This window comes from Chanodichthys erythropterus, chromosome 20 (genome assembly GCF_024489055.1).
Source record: "Chanodichthys erythropterus isolate Z2021 chromosome 20, ASM2448905v1, whole genome shotgun sequence".
NCBI lineage: Eukaryota > Metazoa > Chordata > Actinopteri > Cypriniformes > Xenocyprididae > Chanodichthys > Chanodichthys erythropterus.
In genome coordinates this window covers 21,707,307-21,728,436 of record NC_090240.1, presented here as the reverse complement: position 1 = coordinate 21,728,436, position 21,130 = coordinate 21,707,307, and the positions used below count along the sequence as shown (strand labels likewise).

General features: G+C 36.1%; 2 protein-coding genes across 12 annotated transcripts; both read right to left on the bottom strand.

Moving 5' to 3' along the window:
• Positions 1-434: 434 nt before the first annotated feature.
• On the bottom strand, positions 435-13,544 carry ikzf4 (IKAROS family zinc finger 4). Of its 8 annotated transcripts, none has more exons than XM_067370639.1 (9): positions 12,986-13,013; positions 11,333-11,387; positions 9,931-10,035; positions 9,429-9,734; positions 9,138-9,320; positions 8,152-8,304; positions 7,194-7,250; positions 6,930-7,061; positions 435-6,058 (listed from the first exon to the last, which is right to left on the bottom strand). In XM_067370639.1, the coding sequence occupies exons 2-9, from the start codon at positions 11,373-11,375 to the stop codon at positions 5,262-5,264; spliced, it is 1,776 nt and encodes a 591-aa protein (XP_067226740.1). In that variant the 5' UTR covers positions 11,376-11,387; positions 12,986-13,013; the 3' UTR covers positions 435-5,261. The 8 variants fall into 8 exon arrangements, with proteins under 8 accessions (XP_067226740.1, XP_067226737.1, XP_067226741.1 ...); XM_067370636.1 differs by lacking the exon at positions 12,986-13,013 and adding an exon at positions 13,389-13,544 and having other exon boundaries at positions 436-6,058; XM_067370640.1 differs by lacking the exon at positions 12,986-13,013 and adding an exon at positions 13,389-13,544 and having other exon boundaries at positions 436-6,058; positions 9,138-9,305.
• A 1,801-nt stretch (positions 13,545-15,345) lies between these two features.
• dnajc22 (DnaJ (Hsp40) homolog, subfamily C, member 22) lies at positions 15,346-20,809 on the bottom strand. Of its 4 annotated transcripts, none has more exons than XM_067371525.1 (4): positions 20,634-20,809; positions 18,466-19,032; positions 15,715-16,007; positions 15,346-15,579 (listed from the first exon to the last, which is right to left on the bottom strand). In XM_067371525.1, the coding sequence occupies exons 2-4, from the start codon at positions 19,004-19,006 to the stop codon at positions 15,382-15,384; spliced, it is 1,032 nt and encodes a 343-aa protein (XP_067227626.1). In that variant the 5' UTR covers positions 19,007-19,032; positions 20,634-20,809; the 3' UTR covers positions 15,346-15,381. The 4 variants fall into 4 exon arrangements, with proteins under 4 accessions (XP_067227626.1, XP_067227628.1, XP_067227629.1 ...); XM_067371527.1 differs by having other exon boundaries at positions 15,715-15,800; XM_067371528.1 differs by having other exon boundaries at positions 15,350-15,595; positions 15,715-15,800.
• Between the last annotated feature and the right edge of the window lie 321 nt (positions 20,810-21,130).

The following is a 21,130-nucleotide window of genomic DNA, read 5'->3' as shown; positions in this document are numbered from 1 at the left end:
GCAATAGACCTTAAACTTAATTTTCTACATTTTAAGGCAAAAAGGTGTGAATCATGAGTGGTCTCAAGTTTACTGAAATGCATTTTCAATTGGAAAACACTTGTTCAGTAGTTAGCAATACTTTTACAGAATTTATTAATCTAAATGGTAATTTTAACATTTACTAAACAATTTTAAAATCAAACGTACCTTAACATTAATTAATGCTCTGATTAATAATCAGAGCATTATTAAAGATTAATAAATGCTGTAAAAATGTGTAAGCAATGTTACCATATTCTTTTGCAAATTAAAAGTCTTTAGTATGTTTTTTTAACAACAGTAATGAAAGTACTATAAAAAACTATACTATATACTGAACTATAAACTATAAAACTATATACTGAACTATAAAAAAACATTTTTATTTAAAACTGAACATTTAAATATTTGATGAGAAAATAACTGAAAAGTTTAATTACTACAACACTTGAGAAAAATACAAAAACAAATAATATAAAAAAAGTAAAAACTTGGGATATAAAAATTCAAAATATTAATAAATAATATAATTGTATATTAATAATACTAAAAATAACACTACACTGAAACAAGTTGGCTGAAATGAGAAAATAGTTTATAGTACATGGCATGCTGTACTTAAATGTTCTCATTTCTAAAATTGTTTCCATTTCATATTGTTTTGTCCTTATTACTTGATTACATGGAATATTTGTACTTTTTAAAACTCATCTGTAACAATGCACTATTAAGGTGCACTACAAAAACAAAAAATTGTGGTTAAAGATGGTTGAGCAGTCACTTTAAATGTCCACTTAAACATTGAACCTGTAGTAGAGAAACAATTCATGGACCTACAAACCCCGATTCCAAAAAAGTTGGGACACTGTACAAATTGTGAATAAAAACAGAATGTAATGATGTGGAAGTTTAAAATTTCAATATTTTATTCAGAATACAACATAGATGACATATCAAATGTTTAAACTGAGGGAAAAATAAGTTGATTTTAAATTTCATGGCATCAACACATCTAAAAAAAAGTGGACAAGGCCATGTTTACCACTGTGTGGCATCCCCTCTTCTTTTTGTAAGAGTCTGCAAACGTCTGGGGACTGAGGAGACAAGTTGCTCAAGTTTAGGAATAGGAATGTTGTCCCATTCTTGTCTAATACAGGCTTCTAGTTGCTCAACTGTCTTAGGTCTTCTTTGTTGCATCTTCCTCTTTATGATGTGCCAAATGTTTTCTATGGGTGAAAGATTTGGACTGCAGGCTGGCCATTTCAGCACCCGGATCCTTCTTCTATGCAGCCATGATGTTTTAATTGATGCAGTATGTGGTCTGGCATTGTCATGTTGGAAAATGCAATATCTTCCCTGAAAGAGACGACGTCTGGATGGGAGCATATGTTGTTCTAGAACTTGGATATACCTTTCAGCATTGATGGTGCCTTTCCAGATGTGTAAGCTGCCCATGCCACACGCACTCATGCAACCCCATACCATCAGAGATGCAGGCTTCTGAACTGAGCTCTGATAACAACTTGGGTTTCCCTTGTCCTCTTTAGTCCAGATGACATGGCGTCCCAGTTTTCCAAGAAGAACTTCAAACTTTGATTTGTCTGACCACAGAACAGTTTTCCACTTTGCCACAGTCCATTTTAAATGAGCCTTGGCCCAGTGAAAACGCCTGTGCTTCTGGATCATGTTTAGATATGGCTGCTTTTTTGACCTATAGAGTTTTAGCCGGCAACGGCGAATGGGACGGTGGATTGTGTTCACAATAATGTTTTCTGGAAGTATCCCTGAGCCCGTTTTGTGATTTCCATTACAGTAGCATTCCTGTATGTGATGCAATGCCGTCTAAGGGCCCGAAGATCACGGGCATCCAGTATGGTTTTCCGGCCTTGACCCTTACTCACAGAGATTGTTCCAGATTCTCTGAATCTTTGCATGATATTATGCACTGTAGATGATGATAACTTCAAACTCTTTGCAAGTCCTCCAGCTGTTCCTTATATGTACATTTAACTTTTCCGGCCTCTTATTGCTACCTATTTTTTTGTAATGTGTAGCTCTCATGAAATCCAAAATGAGCCAATATTTGACATTTCAAAATGTCTCACTTTCAACATTTGATATGTTATCTATATTCTATTGTGAATAAAATATAAGTTTATGACATTTGTAAATTAATGCATTCCTTTTTTATTCACAATTTGTACAGTGTCGCAACTTTTTTGGAATCGGGTTTGTATTATTTGTTGACTAACATCATTATCAACATTAAGGCCATTTGATGAAGACTGGACATGAATTAGGGAAACTAGAGAAAAAGTGTTTAGAGTTGTAAACAGACAGAAGTTACAACAAATATTACTTTATTGGACATGAAAAATTACTTCAACTTAAAGTTGGGTTACACTCCTTAAAAACAAGATCAAATAAACAATACCTCTTGAAACCAACACACCTTTTATAGAACATGAGGCAGTTTTTTATATTTTAACAAATTTGAGGTAAAGAGTTTTTCTTTGTCATATACATTTTTTTTTCTCACAAAATATTTAAAAACATTGAACCCAGGGATAAAGCCCAAGAATGACAGAGAGTTTGATCCCTGCCTCCCCAAAAATGCTAGGTCTCTCTTTCTCAGTTGCTGCTCGTTGCTTCACAGTTCGTTTAAAAATATTGAGTTAATCACACCTTGGGGATAAGAAGTATGAAATGGTGCAGAAAAGAGCTGGGTTTGGTTTAGAGGAAATAGGGAAAATTGCAGCTAGTATTTCACAAGCAGAACAGTTGCAGAACCCCAGCAAACAAACGAGTACACATGCAAACTCTCCCATTCACACACTCGATAGAATTCATTACATAATTTCTTTTTGACCGATAAGTGCATTAAGTGTCATATATGGTTTTTGCCATAATTTCAAGTAAATAAATTTATGTCTGCAGAAAAAAAAAAAGATTAAAAGTCTATGAAGGGTGCAAAGTCACTGACTAACCTTTGTAAATACTGGATTTGGTCTTACTTCTTCGATCCATTCATACTGTACTCCGTAGGCTTGCACTGGAGTGAATCCAAGCATACGTATTAAGAGGCCTACAAATGTTGTAAAAGTAACCGAAAAGATGTAGGGTCAGTGGATTACACGTAAGCAAGTTTTGGAAACAGCTGACCACCTCCAATGTCAAGTGATACACACATGCTACAACATCCAAGTACCCTTAACCACAGCCCACGTCACGTAAAGATGTACAAGCAATCAAACAAAACAACTCTTTGAGATTCTTCAAAATTCTTCTCTCATTGGTGCTTTAGTTTCATTTCAGTTTGTGCAAGTGAGATCTGCTGATAAAACAGGCCACGATATATCTTGGCAGGACGGTACGTAACTCTACAACAATATTTCAGTCCTTTCCTTCAAAATCAAGCAGCAGTTTGTACTCAGCGGGGATCGAGAGTACCGTATGCATGAACTCACATGGGACATGACCACACAGGACAAGCGTACAGGATACAAGTCCAATATCAAGGGCAGAAGTCACACAAACATCCAAGCACCAAATTTTACAACACAAGGAGAAAATGTTCAGTTCTGAATCCTTAAATGACTGCGACCCCTTTTATTATTAGGAAAATAGCCTTTATAGAATTGTTTTTAAAAACACCACACTGTTCATCTGGTCTTTATAACCAATGTGTTCTCGTATCAAATTGTTTCTTGTTTTCTCTAAATAGCATTTTTATCAGAAATCAGTGCAATAGAGCAATTTCAGAAAACAAAAGAATATGTTTCAAAGCTCAGTTACCAGTCATTACTGTGTCTGCTCCCCTAAAGCCTTTGAATAAAATCCCCCTCCCACCCCGTGCCGCCCCGCCTGTCCGAAACCCTCCCAACAGCCCCAGCAAAAACACTCACATTTAAGCAGAATTAGAAAAAGTGCAATCCTCCTTTTGAGGTAACAACCCTTCCCCTTCACTCCTCGTCAAATTCACGGAATGCAACATGGGTCTGTGTTTGGTCTGCACCAGAACATTAAGGCTCCTTTTCCACCCTCCGCATGTCTTACCGCATCTAAAAAAACATAATGTGGCTCACTGTGTTCGCAGCATGGCAGAGAATGGATGGCGGGAATTAGTACTACAAAAACTATTTTAAAAAAAACCTCAATAGATTTGATAGGCAAAATCTTTATCGCCACTTAGGTGAGGTCGAGATAAAGTTTGAAACGACAATCAAGATCTGAGGCACAAGGAAACCAACCGTTTTTTTTTTTTCTTCTTCAGGACAGAGGTTGTAGATTCAAAAACTAAGGCAAATGTTTCAAGTTCATTTCCTTTCTTAAATAAAACATTAACATACATTTTAGAAAGAAATAAAATTATCCGAGCCTTAGCCTAACCCCGATCCGATTTGACCCAAGAGTGCCATATCTTTGTTTCGAAGTTACCCGAATTCAGGCTGCATTGTACCTACGGAATCGTCCAGCATTAAAAACCATGTGCAATTCGAAAACTAGCTCGTACAGGGTTCATATAAAGCAACGATTAAGGCAATATGTGTCTGTGCTCCTTATATGGCTAACATACCAATACTCCAGCCTCAGTTTTGCAATTCACCCTGCTTGCTCTCCATTCCCTCTCTCAGCAGTGTCCTCCCTGAGTCGCCTAATTTCAACAGTCCCACCGAGGTATCCTAAAAGAGCACAAAGTTTGTGTGAATACTCCTAGGCATAGATTTCTTGTTTAACAGGCTCAGAAACTTTGGAAAACCACTCTGGATAAAACAGTCCAGACTTTGGACGTCTAAGCAATTCAATGTCTTTCTCTCCTCAAGAGGCAGACTCTATGTAAACGCCACCAAACAGATGGGTATAGACCTAATCACTCATTTCGATTTTCTTTTCCCAACTGATAAAAATAAACCCCACCGAAGGAAGGCACTTCTAAAGCAAAACAGCTGCGTCTTGCGATGAATGACTTGGTGTGGGAGTGCAATCGGAGGATATGACTTGTCCCCTGTGTGAATGCTCCTGACATCCTCTAACATGGAATGTAATTGCACGTTTTATGCTCGTACCTAAGCGATTAGCCTTCGACGGAAAATCTGATGTCTGCTAAATTTAAAAGCAAGTGCTAATGTGCCCCAATCTGGTGCAGACCGAACTAGATGCCATGACGCCATCTCAAAGCAGCATACAAACTCTCTGTACATCTTCCCCCAGTCTCGACCTCCGCCATCCACAAGCCCACCTCAGCCCACCTGGTGCTCCCCGCGGACAATGTGCGAGGAGAACTCGTAGCGGTCCTGGCTGCGGTGGCCGCAGATGTTGCACTCAAAGGGCTGGCGGAAGCCGTGGCAGCCCATGTGGATGGTAAACATGACATGGTCCAGGAAGAAAATGCGACAGTGCTCGCAGCGGAAGGAGCGCACTGGCCGACCTTCCCCGTCCACCACCTGCATGGTTTCCCTCGTCAGCGGCGAGCGCGGGCTCGCCTTTGTCGGTAAACCCCCAGGGATCCCTTTCTCCCTGTCCCCCTCCATGTCCATTTCTTTGGCGTGACTAGGACTGTGCCGCTCGCGCCCGCGGTGGTTCAAGTTTCCCGGTGGCACCGAGGTGATGACGCACTGCTCCTCCGCCATGCTCTCAGTGTCTGTTGAATCTTGGTAACCGTTGCTGGGCGAGGCGGCGCGGCTGCGGGTGGAGGGCGCATCTTCGTGACCCTCGCCGGCCTCCCTCCCGGCCAGGCCCATGGAGATGCCCCCTGCACAGTTTAGACGCTGCCCTAGAGGGGTTATATGAGGGTAAACGGAGCTGATGACGGGAGTGAATTCTGAGATGCAGGCGGAGTGGGGGGGCATCCGCAGGGAGCGGGAAGGATCCACATCGTTGCTGGCTCCTCTCGGCCCCCGTAGGAAACGCCCTCCCATGCCCGCTAAAGCAGCGGGGTCACCATCGGGGTGCGAGAGCAACATGTCCCCTTCTTTATCAGGATTGGGGTCGAGTTCATAAGGTGCTTCGGATATATTCAGTCGCATGTGCTTTTCACCTAGAAAGCCAGGGATCATCAGTATCATTGATATTTAGTAATCACTAGGTTGCACTGAAATTATTTTGTTTTTACGGCTACGCAATAACCAGTACTATTTTTAAACATTCTTTTCTACATCTAATTTAATGCAACAAAACAAATTGAAAATTGAGGAAAAAATATATAAATAATTTTAGTCATAAGTAATAAAAATATATACACTACTATTCAAAGGTTCAGGGGGTCAGTAAGATTATATTAAAAGAAATTAATACTTTTATACATTATATTGATCAAAAGTGACAATAAAGACTTTTATTTACATTTCTATTTCAAATAAATGCTGTTGTTTTGAGTTTTCTATTCATAAAAGAATCCTGACTTCACAGATTCCACAAAAAAAGCAACACAATTGTTTTCAACATTGATAAAATAATAATAAAGGTTTCTTGAGCAGCAAATCAGCTTATTAGAATGATTTCTGAAGGATCATGTGACTCTGAAGACTGGAGAAATGATGCTGAAAATTCAGCTTTGCCATCACAGGAATGAATTGCATTTTAAACTATTTTAAAATAGAAAACATTTATTATAAATTGTAATAATATTTCAAATAAATGCAGCCTTGGTGAGCATAAGAGACTTATTTCAAAAGCATGAAAAAAATTACAGACCCCAAACTTTTGAACGGTAGTGTATATATATATTTTACTATACATTGTGATAATGACAACTAATCAGTAAACAGACTGATTTAAGTTTCACAAACCTTACAATTTTCATGTTTATCACTTTAAAAAAATGTCCAGTCTTTCTCGCTGCATACAGTTCACAAGCTCACAACTCAGGAAGCACTGTTCTGCATAGGTATTTCAAGAAATAGGCCTACCCAGAAACTTCTGGGGTGTAGATCTCTTCCTCTTGGTGATGCTATTGGCCAGTCGATCAATGAAGGACATCTTCTCTGAGGAGGACTGGATCAGGGGTTCAGACATCATCTCCACATTATGGGACTCTTCACCTGAAGACAATCCACATACAAAAGCATGATTAATATAGAATATTGTCTGTTTGAGCTGTCATAGTATTAAAATAGCAATGAATTTTGATACCACAGCAATAATGCATATGGTATTGAAACTATATTAATTACCTTTCAAATGTTTTGTGGTCGGTTTTTGAAAGAAATCTCTCACCAAGGCTGCATTTACTTGATCAAAAATATAGTAAAAATCAGTATTGTGAAATACCTTTACAATTTAAAGTAACTGATCAATTTTTATATATTTTAATATGCAATTTATTCCTGTGATGATAAAGCTGTCTTCAGTGTCACATGATCCTTCAAAAATCATTCCAATATGCTGATTTGTTGCTCAAGTAACATTTCTTTTTTTATTATTATTTTCAGGATTCTTTGACAAATAAAAAGTTGAAAAAAAAAAAACAGCATTTATTTGAATTTTTTGAAACAATATAAAAGGTCTTTACTGTCTCTTTTGATCAGTTGAATGTGTTTTTGCTCAGTAAAAATTATTTTCGGTAAAAAATAAAAATAAAAAAAATGAACGAAAAAAAGTAAAGAAAAAAAAGTCAGAGTTTTGCAGAGTTTTAAATGTATGATTATTAGTTATATACATTAACATTGATCCAATGCTGTCAGAGTTTGACTGAACAGCATGTCTGTATTTAAAATAAGAATAAAATTCAGCATATTAACACCATAAGAGACTGCAGCAGTTATGTTAGGCTACATTTTAGCTCATACTGCAAAGCCTACAGCACAGTAATATTTTTACACATAACCACCTGTTTAGATTCTCTGTGTTTACAATAACACCTCTCCAAGGCATGTATTTTAATCAAGAAGTGCTTTGGACCGTTCAAGTGTGTAGCTACACCACCAGCTGTGATCTTCACAGGGCATGAACGCAATAACACCGGTACGCTTTCAAAAGCAGACGCCTGTCAGGCAGCACTTGGGTAATGAATTAAATTGGTACTACTGATACTGCAGAAAGACCAATACCATCTATTTTAGTGTCAGCTAGGTACCACAATACAGCTAGTTTTGATCTCCCTAGCATTTGTGTTAGTAAATATGGCATTACCATGTGCAGGCTGGGTGTTATGAGCAGGCTGGTGGTCCAGACTCTGTAGGTAGCTGTGGCAGCGCTCACGGTGCTCCTCCAGGGTGCTCTGCTGCTTGTAGCTGCGGCCACAGTAACTGCACTTGTAGGGCTTCCCTACTGTAGGGGAGGACACTGAAATAACGCGAAGGGAGAATATGAATGCATTTCACACAGCTTGTGTGTTATGTAAACATAAACATTACTAATACAGTATTGATGATGTGGTTAATATAAGGGGTTACCAGGTAAAGTTATTATATAATATATTATATATAACAGATAATATATAAATATATAATAAATCAATATAATTACAGTATTTCCAATATAATTTCATAAGAATACTCAAATTACTGGTATAGGATTTAGCAGACCACAGAATTTCCCTTGTCACAATTTCCCAAAAACGAAATGACAAGCTGCTCATCTATGACGTTAATAGAAGAGGAAAAAACTACAGACCGCATCTGTCCATTTAGCTTTAGAGATGTGCGTCATTTCAGAGAAATTCAAGTCATTTCTCTGAATATCTACATTCTAATTCAAAGGACCTTAGCAACTACAGGTGAATGTTCTTCATCATTCAAAAACACAAGCAGGATATCCTGTTTTCATAATACTCTAAATGTCATACTAGACCACTGCATTTCGTTTGACTAAAAAAAAAAAAGATTATATAACCGATCAATGATGTCTTATTCGAACTTATTAGTCTGCTTACACAAGCTCTAGTAGAGCAACAGGTTTAAAAAGAAGTTCTAGGCAGCAAAAATAATCAGCACTTGCATTAAAAGAGAAATAGCTTACATGACCTTGACTACATTCATTTATGCTCTGTGGCAAATCAAAATGGCTTTTTCCATCCCACACACTTTTCCATCCATTTATTTTCCAGCCACAAAGTTCTCTCTCCTTCCTTCTCTTTATTTCTCGCAAATGGCCTCTCTCAAACCACAAAGGCTCACCGGAGTGGGTGCGGAGGTGTCCTGTCAGGGCGTCACGGCGGCGACAAGCGTAGTTACAAAAGGGACATTTGAAGGGCTTTTCTCCAGAGTGGAGCTTGATATGACGCAGCAAGTTGCCCTTCTGAGTGAAGGAGGCCCCACACTGGTTACATTGGAATGGCCGCTCACCTACCGAGACCAAGACTACCAGTTTTCCCACCGGCCCAAAAAAACAGCAGCACATATCTTCAAACTGACATTTTTTAAATATGCTTGATCGTTTTTGTCAAGTGTCAGTCAAGAAACACTTACCTGTATGGCTGCGTTTGTGCACCATTAGAACATTGGGTCCAATGCAAATCATCCCACATATATCACATTTAAGTTTCCCATTGGGCAGCCGAATGGGACCGGGAGATGCGGGCTCAGAGCTGGCCATCTCTCCACAGCCGCTCCCAGCCTGCCCTTGTGTACCTCCGACCATCTCCACTCCACCATCTTCTGCCAACTCGCCCTTTTCATCTTTCCATCCTTCATTCTTCTCCCCGACTCTCCTTTCCGCCAGTGGAGCACCACCTGCCTCCTCGTCACTGTAGAGCTCCACCTTGATGGAGTTAGCTGGGCATGGAGAGAAAGTTGTACATTTATTCACTTGGCAGATGCAGAACTTGTCCCCAAAAAAAAAAAAAAAAACTAAGATGTTTTATGTAGTTTTTCCTAATTCATAGAAAATTAATTTTCTAACACATTCAACAAAATGTGACAAGATGTTAAAACTAAGATGTTAAAGTGTGTTTAATGGACAGACACTGACCACTGAGTGAGCGGCTGGGTGAGGACTGTTGACTGTTTGGTGTGCTCACGGAGGGTCCTCTCAGCCCTGCAAAAAACTCCCGCTCTGTTGAAGAATCTCCACTACCTGAAAACATGAACACGTACAATCAGAGTGTTTTTTGGTATTTTTCTTATTTCATGCAAAGTTTCCACTAGAAATTATATTATCTGCATAACAATTTCAGTGAAAAGTTTCACTGGAAATTTAAGTATTTTTAATCAATGTGTGGAAAATAAAATAAAATAAATGCCAACTTCCTTGGCTATTTTCATGGTGAGTAACACATTTAAATACTACAAAAGAGCAATTTAAAAACCTATATAAGGTTTTTAAACTTTGCTTTGAAAAAAAACCTCTAAAATGGACTCAAAAATTTATTCAAAAGGAGTTTGCTGTGTAATATAATTTCCTAAGAGAACTTACACCAGCACAATTCAATAAAATATGTTTGAGATACTGGACTCTGGCATGAGGAATAAAGCAATGGACAGAGCTGGTTAGATTACTTATGAATTATAATAAGTTACTGAATACAAATTACATGACAAAATTTGTAATCAGTAATACAATCTATAATTTTTCTCCCATCACTGACTACTTTTGGATTACATTTAGATTACATTAGTGCCAACCCTTATTTGATGTCACATATATTGTAGGATAATCCTGTACTATTTTGACATATACAAAGAAAAAATATATTCTATTCACCAACAAGAGCCTCAACAGATTCTTTTTAAAGTGCAATGTATGGACAGTTAATACTTCAAAATACAAACACTAAAGCACCTGTTAGTGTTTTCTGAGAGTAACACTGAATAAAACAAAATTACATCTTATGATTTTAAAACTTATTTACTTAAAATTAAGTAAATTTAGAAAACAACATTACTAAAAACAAATATTGAAAAACATGAAATTCACAACAATATCACTGCTACATCAAATATTTAATCTTTATTTCATATATTATTATTATTTCATATATATTCATCTATATTTCCCCCTCACAACCGGAAAAACTCGAAGAATCATTAACGTATATAAGCGACAGGTTGATTATGAAAAAATATAAACGTTAAAAAAAATAAATGAAAAATTAGGAGAATCAATGAATTGTGAACAATTTACTGCCTTTGTGTAAATAACATGTAATCCATAAAAAATTGTAGTCTAATTACTTTAAAAAGTAGTTTACTCTAATTACAAGTACTTGATTTTTGGAATCTGATTACGTAATCCAGATTACATGTAATCCGTTACTACCCAGCTCTGGCAGTGGATACATCAAATAAAAGTCCCAGATTTTCAGTGTGGTCATGTACATTTAACTATATTTAGCTACATGCTTGACTATGAAAATAACAACTTAAAAAGGTACCTGACATATACGAACGGCCATTGCAATCGTCAGCATTCATCATCACACCAGCTGCCTGTACAGAGAAATCATTTGATTACGAAGCATAAAACTAACTTACAATTTCAACAAATAGAAAAGCAAGTTTTTTTAAGAAACATATTGTTATTTTTACAATAATAAAGAATGCTCAAAGCACTCAAAGAATGCTAAAACATATATATTTGGCTCATCTGATTTCAACTGAAAAAATAAAAAATGAACTTGCTGGTTCACTGCAGTTGTTATTTCTCCCTTTCCTGTGTGGTTGCACGGTTTGACTAGCTGAATAATTGATATGCACACTGGTCAAGATCTCATTTCTAACTCAACAGCTGAATTGAGTGTCCATTCTATAGAATTCTTGTCTTAAATGAAGAGCGTCGTCTGCAAGAAACTTCCCTCCCTTTATCCTGTGACCTATCAGAACACAGGCTGTCATCTAAAGCAATGATGATACAAAGCCAAATGTAGGGGTTGTTATGATTTGCTATTACTCAGAAATTTCCACATATTATTGCGTCGGAATTGGAAATAGGCTTTAAATGCAGCACAACACATATTGCGGCCAAATCTGACATGCGTTTGATGAACCAGTTTCAAAACTTTTTAAATTGATCCTTTCATCATGTTGTGCAGCTTTACATTTTTTTTTTTTAACTATAAATCAAATTTACCCCCAAAATCTTTGATATTGTTTAAGATTTACCCCCTCATACATACTGTTCTATATGATGTGGTATGGTTGTGGTACAATGTCCTTTAGATGGAATTTTTTCATAAAACATTAAATGACAACAATACCCACCATGGCACTTTCTTAAACATATGCAGTGCATAACATAAATGGGAATAAATTAATTTTTTTAATGGATTTGAAAAGTTGACAAATATTACCTGCTCCATTCACAACAGATAATTATGAAATACACCTAAACTAAAATTAGAGAAATATACATCATACATTGTTTTAAAACAGGCAAGATATTAAAAAAATGCCAACGCCAAGTCTTCAATATTTCTTTTTACACAGATTGTGTTAATTCAAAACTATTTAAATTAATAATATTTTGTTTTTGCATTATAATACACTTTGAGACCAGACAAAAACTCCTTCTGAAGGACTTCTGGTATCCTAATTTAATTATTTATGAATTTTTCATGGTTAAAATGGCCCGAAATTGACCGAAGGATCACAAATGTCTGCAGTTTAAACACATTCAGATATCATAAATAGCAGGTGCTTATGATATTATACTGTGAGGTGACAAACAACATACTGCTTTCTTTTACATTCTTTCAAACCCTGAATAAATATGGACTCATTTAATAAATAATATAGACTCTTACAGAGTCTTGTTATCATTTTATATCCGCTTTATGGTATACATAATAATATATGACCTAATAACAAACAGGCCTTCAGAAATGTAAGAGCTCATTGTGTCGTAGGAGACAGAAACATTCACAGCTGCAACAGGCAAATCTCATGAATTCACAGAGCTGTCAATGAGTCTAATTAACGCAATAATAGAAACAGCCCTGTCTGTCTGCAGTCACACCAGAAAACAATGCCCGACGACGAGAATAAGATTATCGCGCCCAATCCCTCGTATGTTTAGTAACTTTACATACACCGTCGTGCTGCAGAGGAGGACTGACAGCACGCAGAATCATGTCAATCCTGTGTGTCTGGAGCAACACTAGCTAGCCACCGCTGCTAACCAGCTAACGAGACGTGACAGCTCACAATAAGGCAAAGACATCGCTAAACTAACTCACAAACGAAAGAACAAGCGTTGCTGACAACGCAATCCGATCGGCAGCCTCCGGTCGTGAAATACAGTCGATCTTTAGACGTGACAAACTAAAGCGGAATTATGTTTCCTGAGAGCCCGCTGGCGTTGCTATGGCACCCAGCAATCGACAGATGCGTCTAGCCGTGTAAACCCTCCCAATCCGAGCATAGTTACCTGACCTAATGTCACTTTCCTTTAATAACTGCTCTTGATTTTGCACGGTGAGTATTTTTTCTTACCTGACGATCGACTGTGATTGCAATATTTATACAGCAGAAGCGCCGTTTGTTTTCTCTAGCGAAGGCAGCATCTCCGGGATCTTTTACCTGAAACCCCAAACAACTTCCGGGCCCATGCCGGGATACAGGCCCGAATAACCTATAACCGAAAAACTGCCTCTCAAATCCATGATTGGGAGGGAGTATCGAATGCATCGATCCTCGTGCTACAGGTTAGGAAATAAAAAGAAACGCAAAAGCTAACGTACAGCGCCACATATTATTATTATTTATTATTATTATTTCGATGATAGTATCAGTAAAAGTGACTGGTGTTTTTACTAAGATTTATCATAAAACTTCCAAATTAATATTTTAAGCAATTTAATTATTTCTCTTTTTCAAACAAGAAATATTTGTGGGAATTTTATTGACTTAATTTTCCATGAATTAAGAAAAACTACATAAATGATATTCTACTTTTTAAAACCATTAATAATATAATTAGTGTAATTATTTTTATTATAGTTATATAGTTGGCCTACATTATTCATATTATATTTTTAGATCCACTCCAAAGTGGCTGGCTGAGTTTTACATAAGAGTGTTGCATTTTAAGCCTGGCCTGTAGTAACATGCATATAATACCATGTTAATGTTCATTGCAAAATACTCTGTTTTCATATACTTACTGAGACTCTTACTTATAATTTCTATTTACTCGTATACGTATATATTTTGTCCTATACAATAATTTTATTATTATAATTTTAATTATTTTAATCTAGGAGGGATGATTAAATTTAATATTGTATCACATTACAGGTAACGTGCATGACGTAATCAGATTATTTTTTGATGTAACGAGTAAAGTAGCGCATTACATGTAATGTGCATTAAATAATCAGATTACATGTAGCATCAAGTAACATGTAAGGAGTCATCTTATTATTAAATTTTCCAAGTATTAATTTTAGATTGGGAGGACATTTTGATTAATTATTTGTCCACTAAATTGGACATCATGCGTCACTAGCTATATTTCAGCTACAATTCATACTATTACTGTGACTTTTGTTTTGTTTTTGAAAATATTTCATCTGTGGTAACGTTTTTTGGTTGTAAATAAATGTATTTGTGTTACTAGAATGTAATTTGCAGTTACATCAAAAAGTAATCTGATTACGTAATGCATTACACTTGTAATGCATTACTCGTTACATCAAAAAGTAATCTGATTATGTAATGCATGTTACTTCTAATGCTTTACTCGTTACATCAAAAAGTAATCTGATTACATAATGCACATAACCTGTAATGCGCTACTTTACTTGTTACATCAAAAAATAATCTGATTATGTAATGCATGATACTTGTAATGCTTTACTTGTTACATCAAAAAGTAATCTGATTACGTAACGCATGATACTTGTAATGCTTTACATCTTACATCAAAAAAGTAATCTGATTACATAATACGTTACTTGTAATGCTTTACTCGTTACATGAAAAAGTAAACTGATTATGTAATGCACATTACATGTAATGCGCTACTTTACTCGTTACATCATAAAGTAATCTGATTACATAATGCACGTTACCTGTAATGTGTTACTTTACTTGATAGATCAAAAATTAATCTGATTACATAATACATTACTTGTAATGCTTTACATTTAATTTATTATTATAATTTTATTTATTTTAATCTAGGAGGGATGATTAAATAATGTATATTTTTTGTTTAATATATATATTTTTTAAATTCTGCAAAAACAATCATTGTCCGACCCCCTGCAGTACCACCACAGACCCTTTAGAGGTCGCCAACTCACTATTGAAGACCCCTAAAAAAATAACTCTGTTAATCACCTAATGTTACCACAAGATGGCAGAGAATCCTAAATTGTCATCCTCGGAGGAGAATTTCATTGAACAAAAATGTAAAACTCTTTAGTTTAGAAAGTTTCACGTTTATTACACCAGATTGACTTTATGAAAAAATCGGAGCCTTCTAAAATGTATATGACCTCTTCCTCAGAAGATCATTTTTTCCGTCTTGTCTTATGCCTGTCGAGAAGTATCTCATATGCCTCCTGGATCTGAATAAACATCTGCTGTGCCTCTGCTTGCCGCTTGGGGTTGTGATCTGGATGCCACACTTTAGCCAGTTCCCTGTAGCTGCGAGTGACCTCCTCCAGAGAAGCCTCTTCTGGCAATGATAGTATCTGATTGTAAGAAAATATTATAACGGCACAAATATCATTATCATCTGTTTATATGTAAAACACTGCAAAGTGAAAACTATAAATGCTGTTTTTACCAATTAAAACTGTACTGAACTCACCTTCAGCGCCTCCATTTCTTTTTTACTATACTCATTAAGAATTATTTCCAGCATCTTCCTCCAGCTTTCCTCGTAGAAACCCCCTCCTGTCAGGACACATAACAGACGATATGGCAACAGCAGAAAATATTCCAGGAGTCCTTTGAGCCATGGAAGGAACCAGAAGAAATCAAGCAGGGCCGCTATACAGTCCGATATGTAGTACAATGTGGCAGTGGTGTTGTGGAAAACACAGTATCCCAGCGGAGCGGAGAAAGCCAGCACACCTAAACTTAGACGATACAGACGAGGCCCTTGGGAAGATTGACACGAACCGGGTTCATTAAGTACATTAATTGCACATGATGCAACTCAAAGGTAAGATTGACACATATAAAATGTGGGTAACACTTTATAATAAGGTTTCATTTGTTTACATCAGTTATATACATTAGTTAACATGGACTAACAATGAACAATACTTCTAAAGCATTTATTGATTTTAGGTAATGTTAATTAGCTAAAATTAACATTATTCATTAACATGAATATGAACATTTTTATTAACCCTTTCACACATAGAGGTCACTACAGTGGACATCTTTTTCTTGCGTATACATGGGTTTTGATGGCATAGTTACACATCACCCTCTACAGTGGACACTAGTGCATCATCCTATACATTGCCACCAAATAGGAAGCCGTTGTATGTGGAATTTTCGCCCCTCCAAACCAAGATGCATAAAATGCAAAGTTGCTCCAGAATATCAATCCATTCCTTCTATCATAGGAGACTCTTGCAGGTAAAAAAAATCTTGTAGCATCAAGTAACATGTAAGGAGTCATCTCATTATTAAATTTTCCAAGTATTAATTTTAGATTGGGAGGAAATTTTGATCAATCACCTGTCCACTAAATTGGACATCATGCATCACTAGCTATATTTCAGCTACAATTCATACTATTTTTTTTAAATATTTCATCTGTGGTAACGTTTTTGGTTGTAAATAAATGTATTTGTGTTACTTGAATGCAATTTGCAGTTACATCAAAAAGTAATCTGATTACGTGATGCATGTTACTTGTAATGCGTTACTCGTTACATCAAAAAAGTAATCTGATTACGTACTGCATGTTACTTGTAATGCATTACCCGTTACATCAAAAAAGTAATCTGATTATGTAATGCACGTTACCTGTAATGCATTACTCGTTACATCAAAAAGTAATCTGGTTATGTACTGCATGATACTTGTAATGCATTACTCGTTACATCAAAAAAGTAATCTGATTATGTAATGCACGTTACCTGTAATGCATTACTCGTTACATCAAAAAAGTAATCTGATTACGTACTGCATGTTACTTGTAATGTATTACCCGTTACATCAAAAGTAATCTGATTATGTAATGCACGTTACCTGTAATGCATTACTCGTTACATCAAAAAAGTAATCTGATTACGTACTGCACGTTACCTGTAATGCATTACTCGTTACATCAAAAAAGTAATCTGATTACGTACTGCACGTTACCTGTAATGCATTACTCGTTACATCAAAAAAGTAATCTGATTACGTACTGCACGTTACCTGTAATGCATTACTCGTTACATCAAAAAAGTAATCTGATTACGTACTGCACGTTACCTGTAATGCATTACTCGTTACATCAAAAAAGTAATCTGATTACGTACTGCATGATACTTGTAATGCATTACTCGTTACATCAAAAAAGTAATCTGATTATGTAATACACGTTATCTGTAATGCGCTACTTTATTCTCTACATCAAAAAGTAATCTGATCATGTAATGCATGTTACTTCTAATGCTTTAATCGTTATGTCAAAAAGTAATCTGATTATGTAATACACATTATATGTAATGTGCTACTTTACTTGATAGATCAAAAAGTAATCTGATTATGTAATGCACATTATATGTAATGTGCTACTTTACTTGATAGATCAAAAAGTAATCTGATTATGTAATACACATTATATGTAATGTGCTACTTTACTTGATAGATCAAAAAGTAATCTGATTATGTAATGCATGTTACTTCTAATGCTTTACTCGTTACATCAAAAAGTAATCTGATTATGTAATGCACATTATATGTAATGTGCTACTTTACTTGATAGATCAAAAAGTAATCTGATTATGTAATGCATGTTACTTCTAATGCTTTACTCGTTACATCAAAAAAGTAACCTGATTATGTAATGCACGTTACCTGTAAAGCGCTACTTTATTTGTTACATCGAAAAGTAATCTAATTACGTTATGCATGCTACTTGTAATGCATTACCCCCAACACTGCTCATTTCAGATGAGATTGAAAACACCCGATCGCTTGTTTTTCCAGTAGATCAATGTAGATTTCTTTCTGAGGTTTTCTCAGAGACAAGAACTACTATAGAAATGTGTCCATTTTAAACATAATCGGAATTATCAGCTAATAAGTGTAAATCAAAGGGCTGAAATGGCTTCTCGAACAAGAAAAATGCAGGGTGGGACTTTATTTTGCCATCGGGAATTGATGGTTGGATCATTGTGGTTTGCTATTGCTGTGATCTCACGTGAATGACAGGTTGTCCTGCCCTCTTTCCAGTAAACATCATCAGAGAAGAGATGTCATTGCAAATCATTTATAATACATATTGGAATATTCGATAAACAAGAATTGAGAGGTAAATGTTAGTTAATGCATTAACTAATGCTAACAAATGAGACTTTGTTACCAAAATGTGCATAATAGTGTATCTCACCTAGTGGCTCTGGCCTCAGAGGTTTGAACGTGTTGTGCTGCGCAGCAGTAACACTAGCAGCTATGCTGATGGGCAGAGGAGAGAGATTGCTGCCGTAGAAGATGGATGACGTGATGATACACGTTATGAGGGTCTTTTGAAGGTCAGAAGTCTGCTGGCCCACAGAGGACACCAGATGCACACCAGCACCTACGCTCAGTGGCAGCACTAGGAAGTAGAAGAAGCTAAGAGAACTGAGGCTTATTAAAGCCACCGAGCCAAAGTAAATACCAACACAAATCTGACCAGCAAACCGAATCAGGCCTACTGGTGGTGGTGGAGTGGCACGTGGATGTCTAACTTGGGCTCTCTCTGCTTCATGGTTGGCCTCGCTCACATATGATGGGATACGGAAGAACTCTCTTGCCCAGCCGATGCCAAAACCACCAAAGGTCAGTATCCAAAGAAGGGCATGGCTGTCTCTGCCCAGGTAAATGTGATGAAGGCCAAGTGGGCCACCCATGGCCCACAAGGCATATGTAATCAGGAGCTTCTTAGCCATGAGGTCATTCTAGCTGTGCACAGGAACTTGGGGGAAAAAAAGTCAGTTATTTTCAACTTGGTAAAGAAAAGCTTTTACACTGAAAAATATTATTTTTGCTGCTTGTTTAACTTAATTTCATTGTTCAATACACTTAAATATATAAAACTGAAGTTTACTTAATCCATTTTTGATGGGACTACATGAACTGAATTAACTAAAACTGGGCGGTTTGCACTGTTGCCAAGAGTGTGGTTTTTCTGCTTAATTGGTCTACTTTAACACTGTTGCTGCAGGTTGATTTTCATGTCCGCGTGTTGAAGCGACATCAAATAACATGACATTTAGCACCTGGAATGCGAATTTTACCAGGGGGAACCTTGCCAAAAAGCAGATTTAACCCTGTGGTAGGCGATTTTTACTTGAAATGCAATTAGGCTAGTTTTGAGTATTAATTTGGCAGGTTTTGTTGTGAAAACCTGGCAACCCTGGAGGATTGATAGTTCCCAGGATGCTTAGTATATGGCTGGATCAGAAGAGTAGTTATTTTATATTTATATTTTGTTTTTTTGTGTCTGAATACTGAAGCTGAAGGTGGCTACATGAATATTATAATAAGTGCTTTTATTAATGTGCAATAACCGTGCTAATGTCAGTGCAATAGACCTTAGTAATGTAGCTCCATACTTAATTTTCAACAGGAATGAAAACTGATTGGATTGTACTTATGGATTGGGCGTTTGTTGTTTAACAATCTGATATATAAAAAACTTTCAGTAAACAAAATCTCCATAAAACAGTTTTAAGTTGTGAAAATGGTGTGATCTAGGACCTTTAGACAGTGCATGCCATTGTAGAGACAAAAAGTCTATCCCTCATTGCCTCGTTTTCATCAGCATTAAATTAAACATGGAGTCTAACCCGACTAAGGTCTATGGCCAGTAACTTACTATAAGTGAATGTCTGTGGAAAGTCTTTTAAATGTACATCATGAATGTCATTTCCATTTATTTTAAGCACAGACCTGAATATATCAGATCTACTCAATATAACCTAGCTGATATAACTAAAACATATTGATTAAGTGCAACTAAAATGCATGTTTAAAATTATGATCAGTTGTAACCACTTAAAACGTAAACCACTTAAAAAATGAGTGAAATCAAAAAGCTTTTTTTTTTTTAGTATATAAAAGCAGATTAGCCAACAACATGATTATGAAAATTGCTTTATGATAAATTAGGGACAAGCATGTCATGTGGATCTTATACAGTTTTTAAGGAATAGGTCACCCAAAAATTAAAATTCTGTTTGCTTCTCATGTAACACTATCATATAATTCTCGGAATATAGCATATAAGTCAAATTGACTTGTTTTATATTGCTTTTATGGTGCTTGTTTCTTTTTGGAACTTGACATCCCTTGGTCTGCATTTATTTCCACTAAATGAGAAGAGCACATTTTGCTATATAACTTTTCCTTTGGTATTCCACAGAAGAAATGAAGGTTTGGAATGCATGACGGTTAGAAAATAATGACAGAATTGCTGTGAATTATGCTTTGATAATCTCTCTTGTCCCTCTCTCTCATATCACCAATATCACTGGCTTTCAAGTTATAAAATCAAACAGGTCACTGTTTTCTTACCTGAGGGACTGAGAGATCGAGCTTCATTCATACACCAAATTGTTTTAGAAAACTCCTACAAGGTCAGCTTAAAAAAATTAAGAATTCATGCAACAGATCACAGCATAATCGCTTTGAAGTTAACTTTAAATTTAAATCATTCACTTTCTGAAATTAATGTAACCTATGGACTTCTGTGTTTGCGCCAGTATGGACTTTGGTTTGATGATGACACGGGTCATAAAGAGTAAACTTTGATTTACCGTATCTGTGGACACAAATAAGTCACAGAACATTAGACATTTACTAAATATTTACTATATATATTAATCATTTGCACTTTGATCATATTTTTAATATAGAAATACATTTTTTTCAGTTTCATATATTCTATTACATCTTCAAACATGAAACTATTATATGTATTGTATTGGTTTATATAATGGTCTGCAAATGTTCACTATTGATCAAGTTTCATTAGTCTTAAGGTTTAGTTCACCCAAAAATGAAATTTCTCA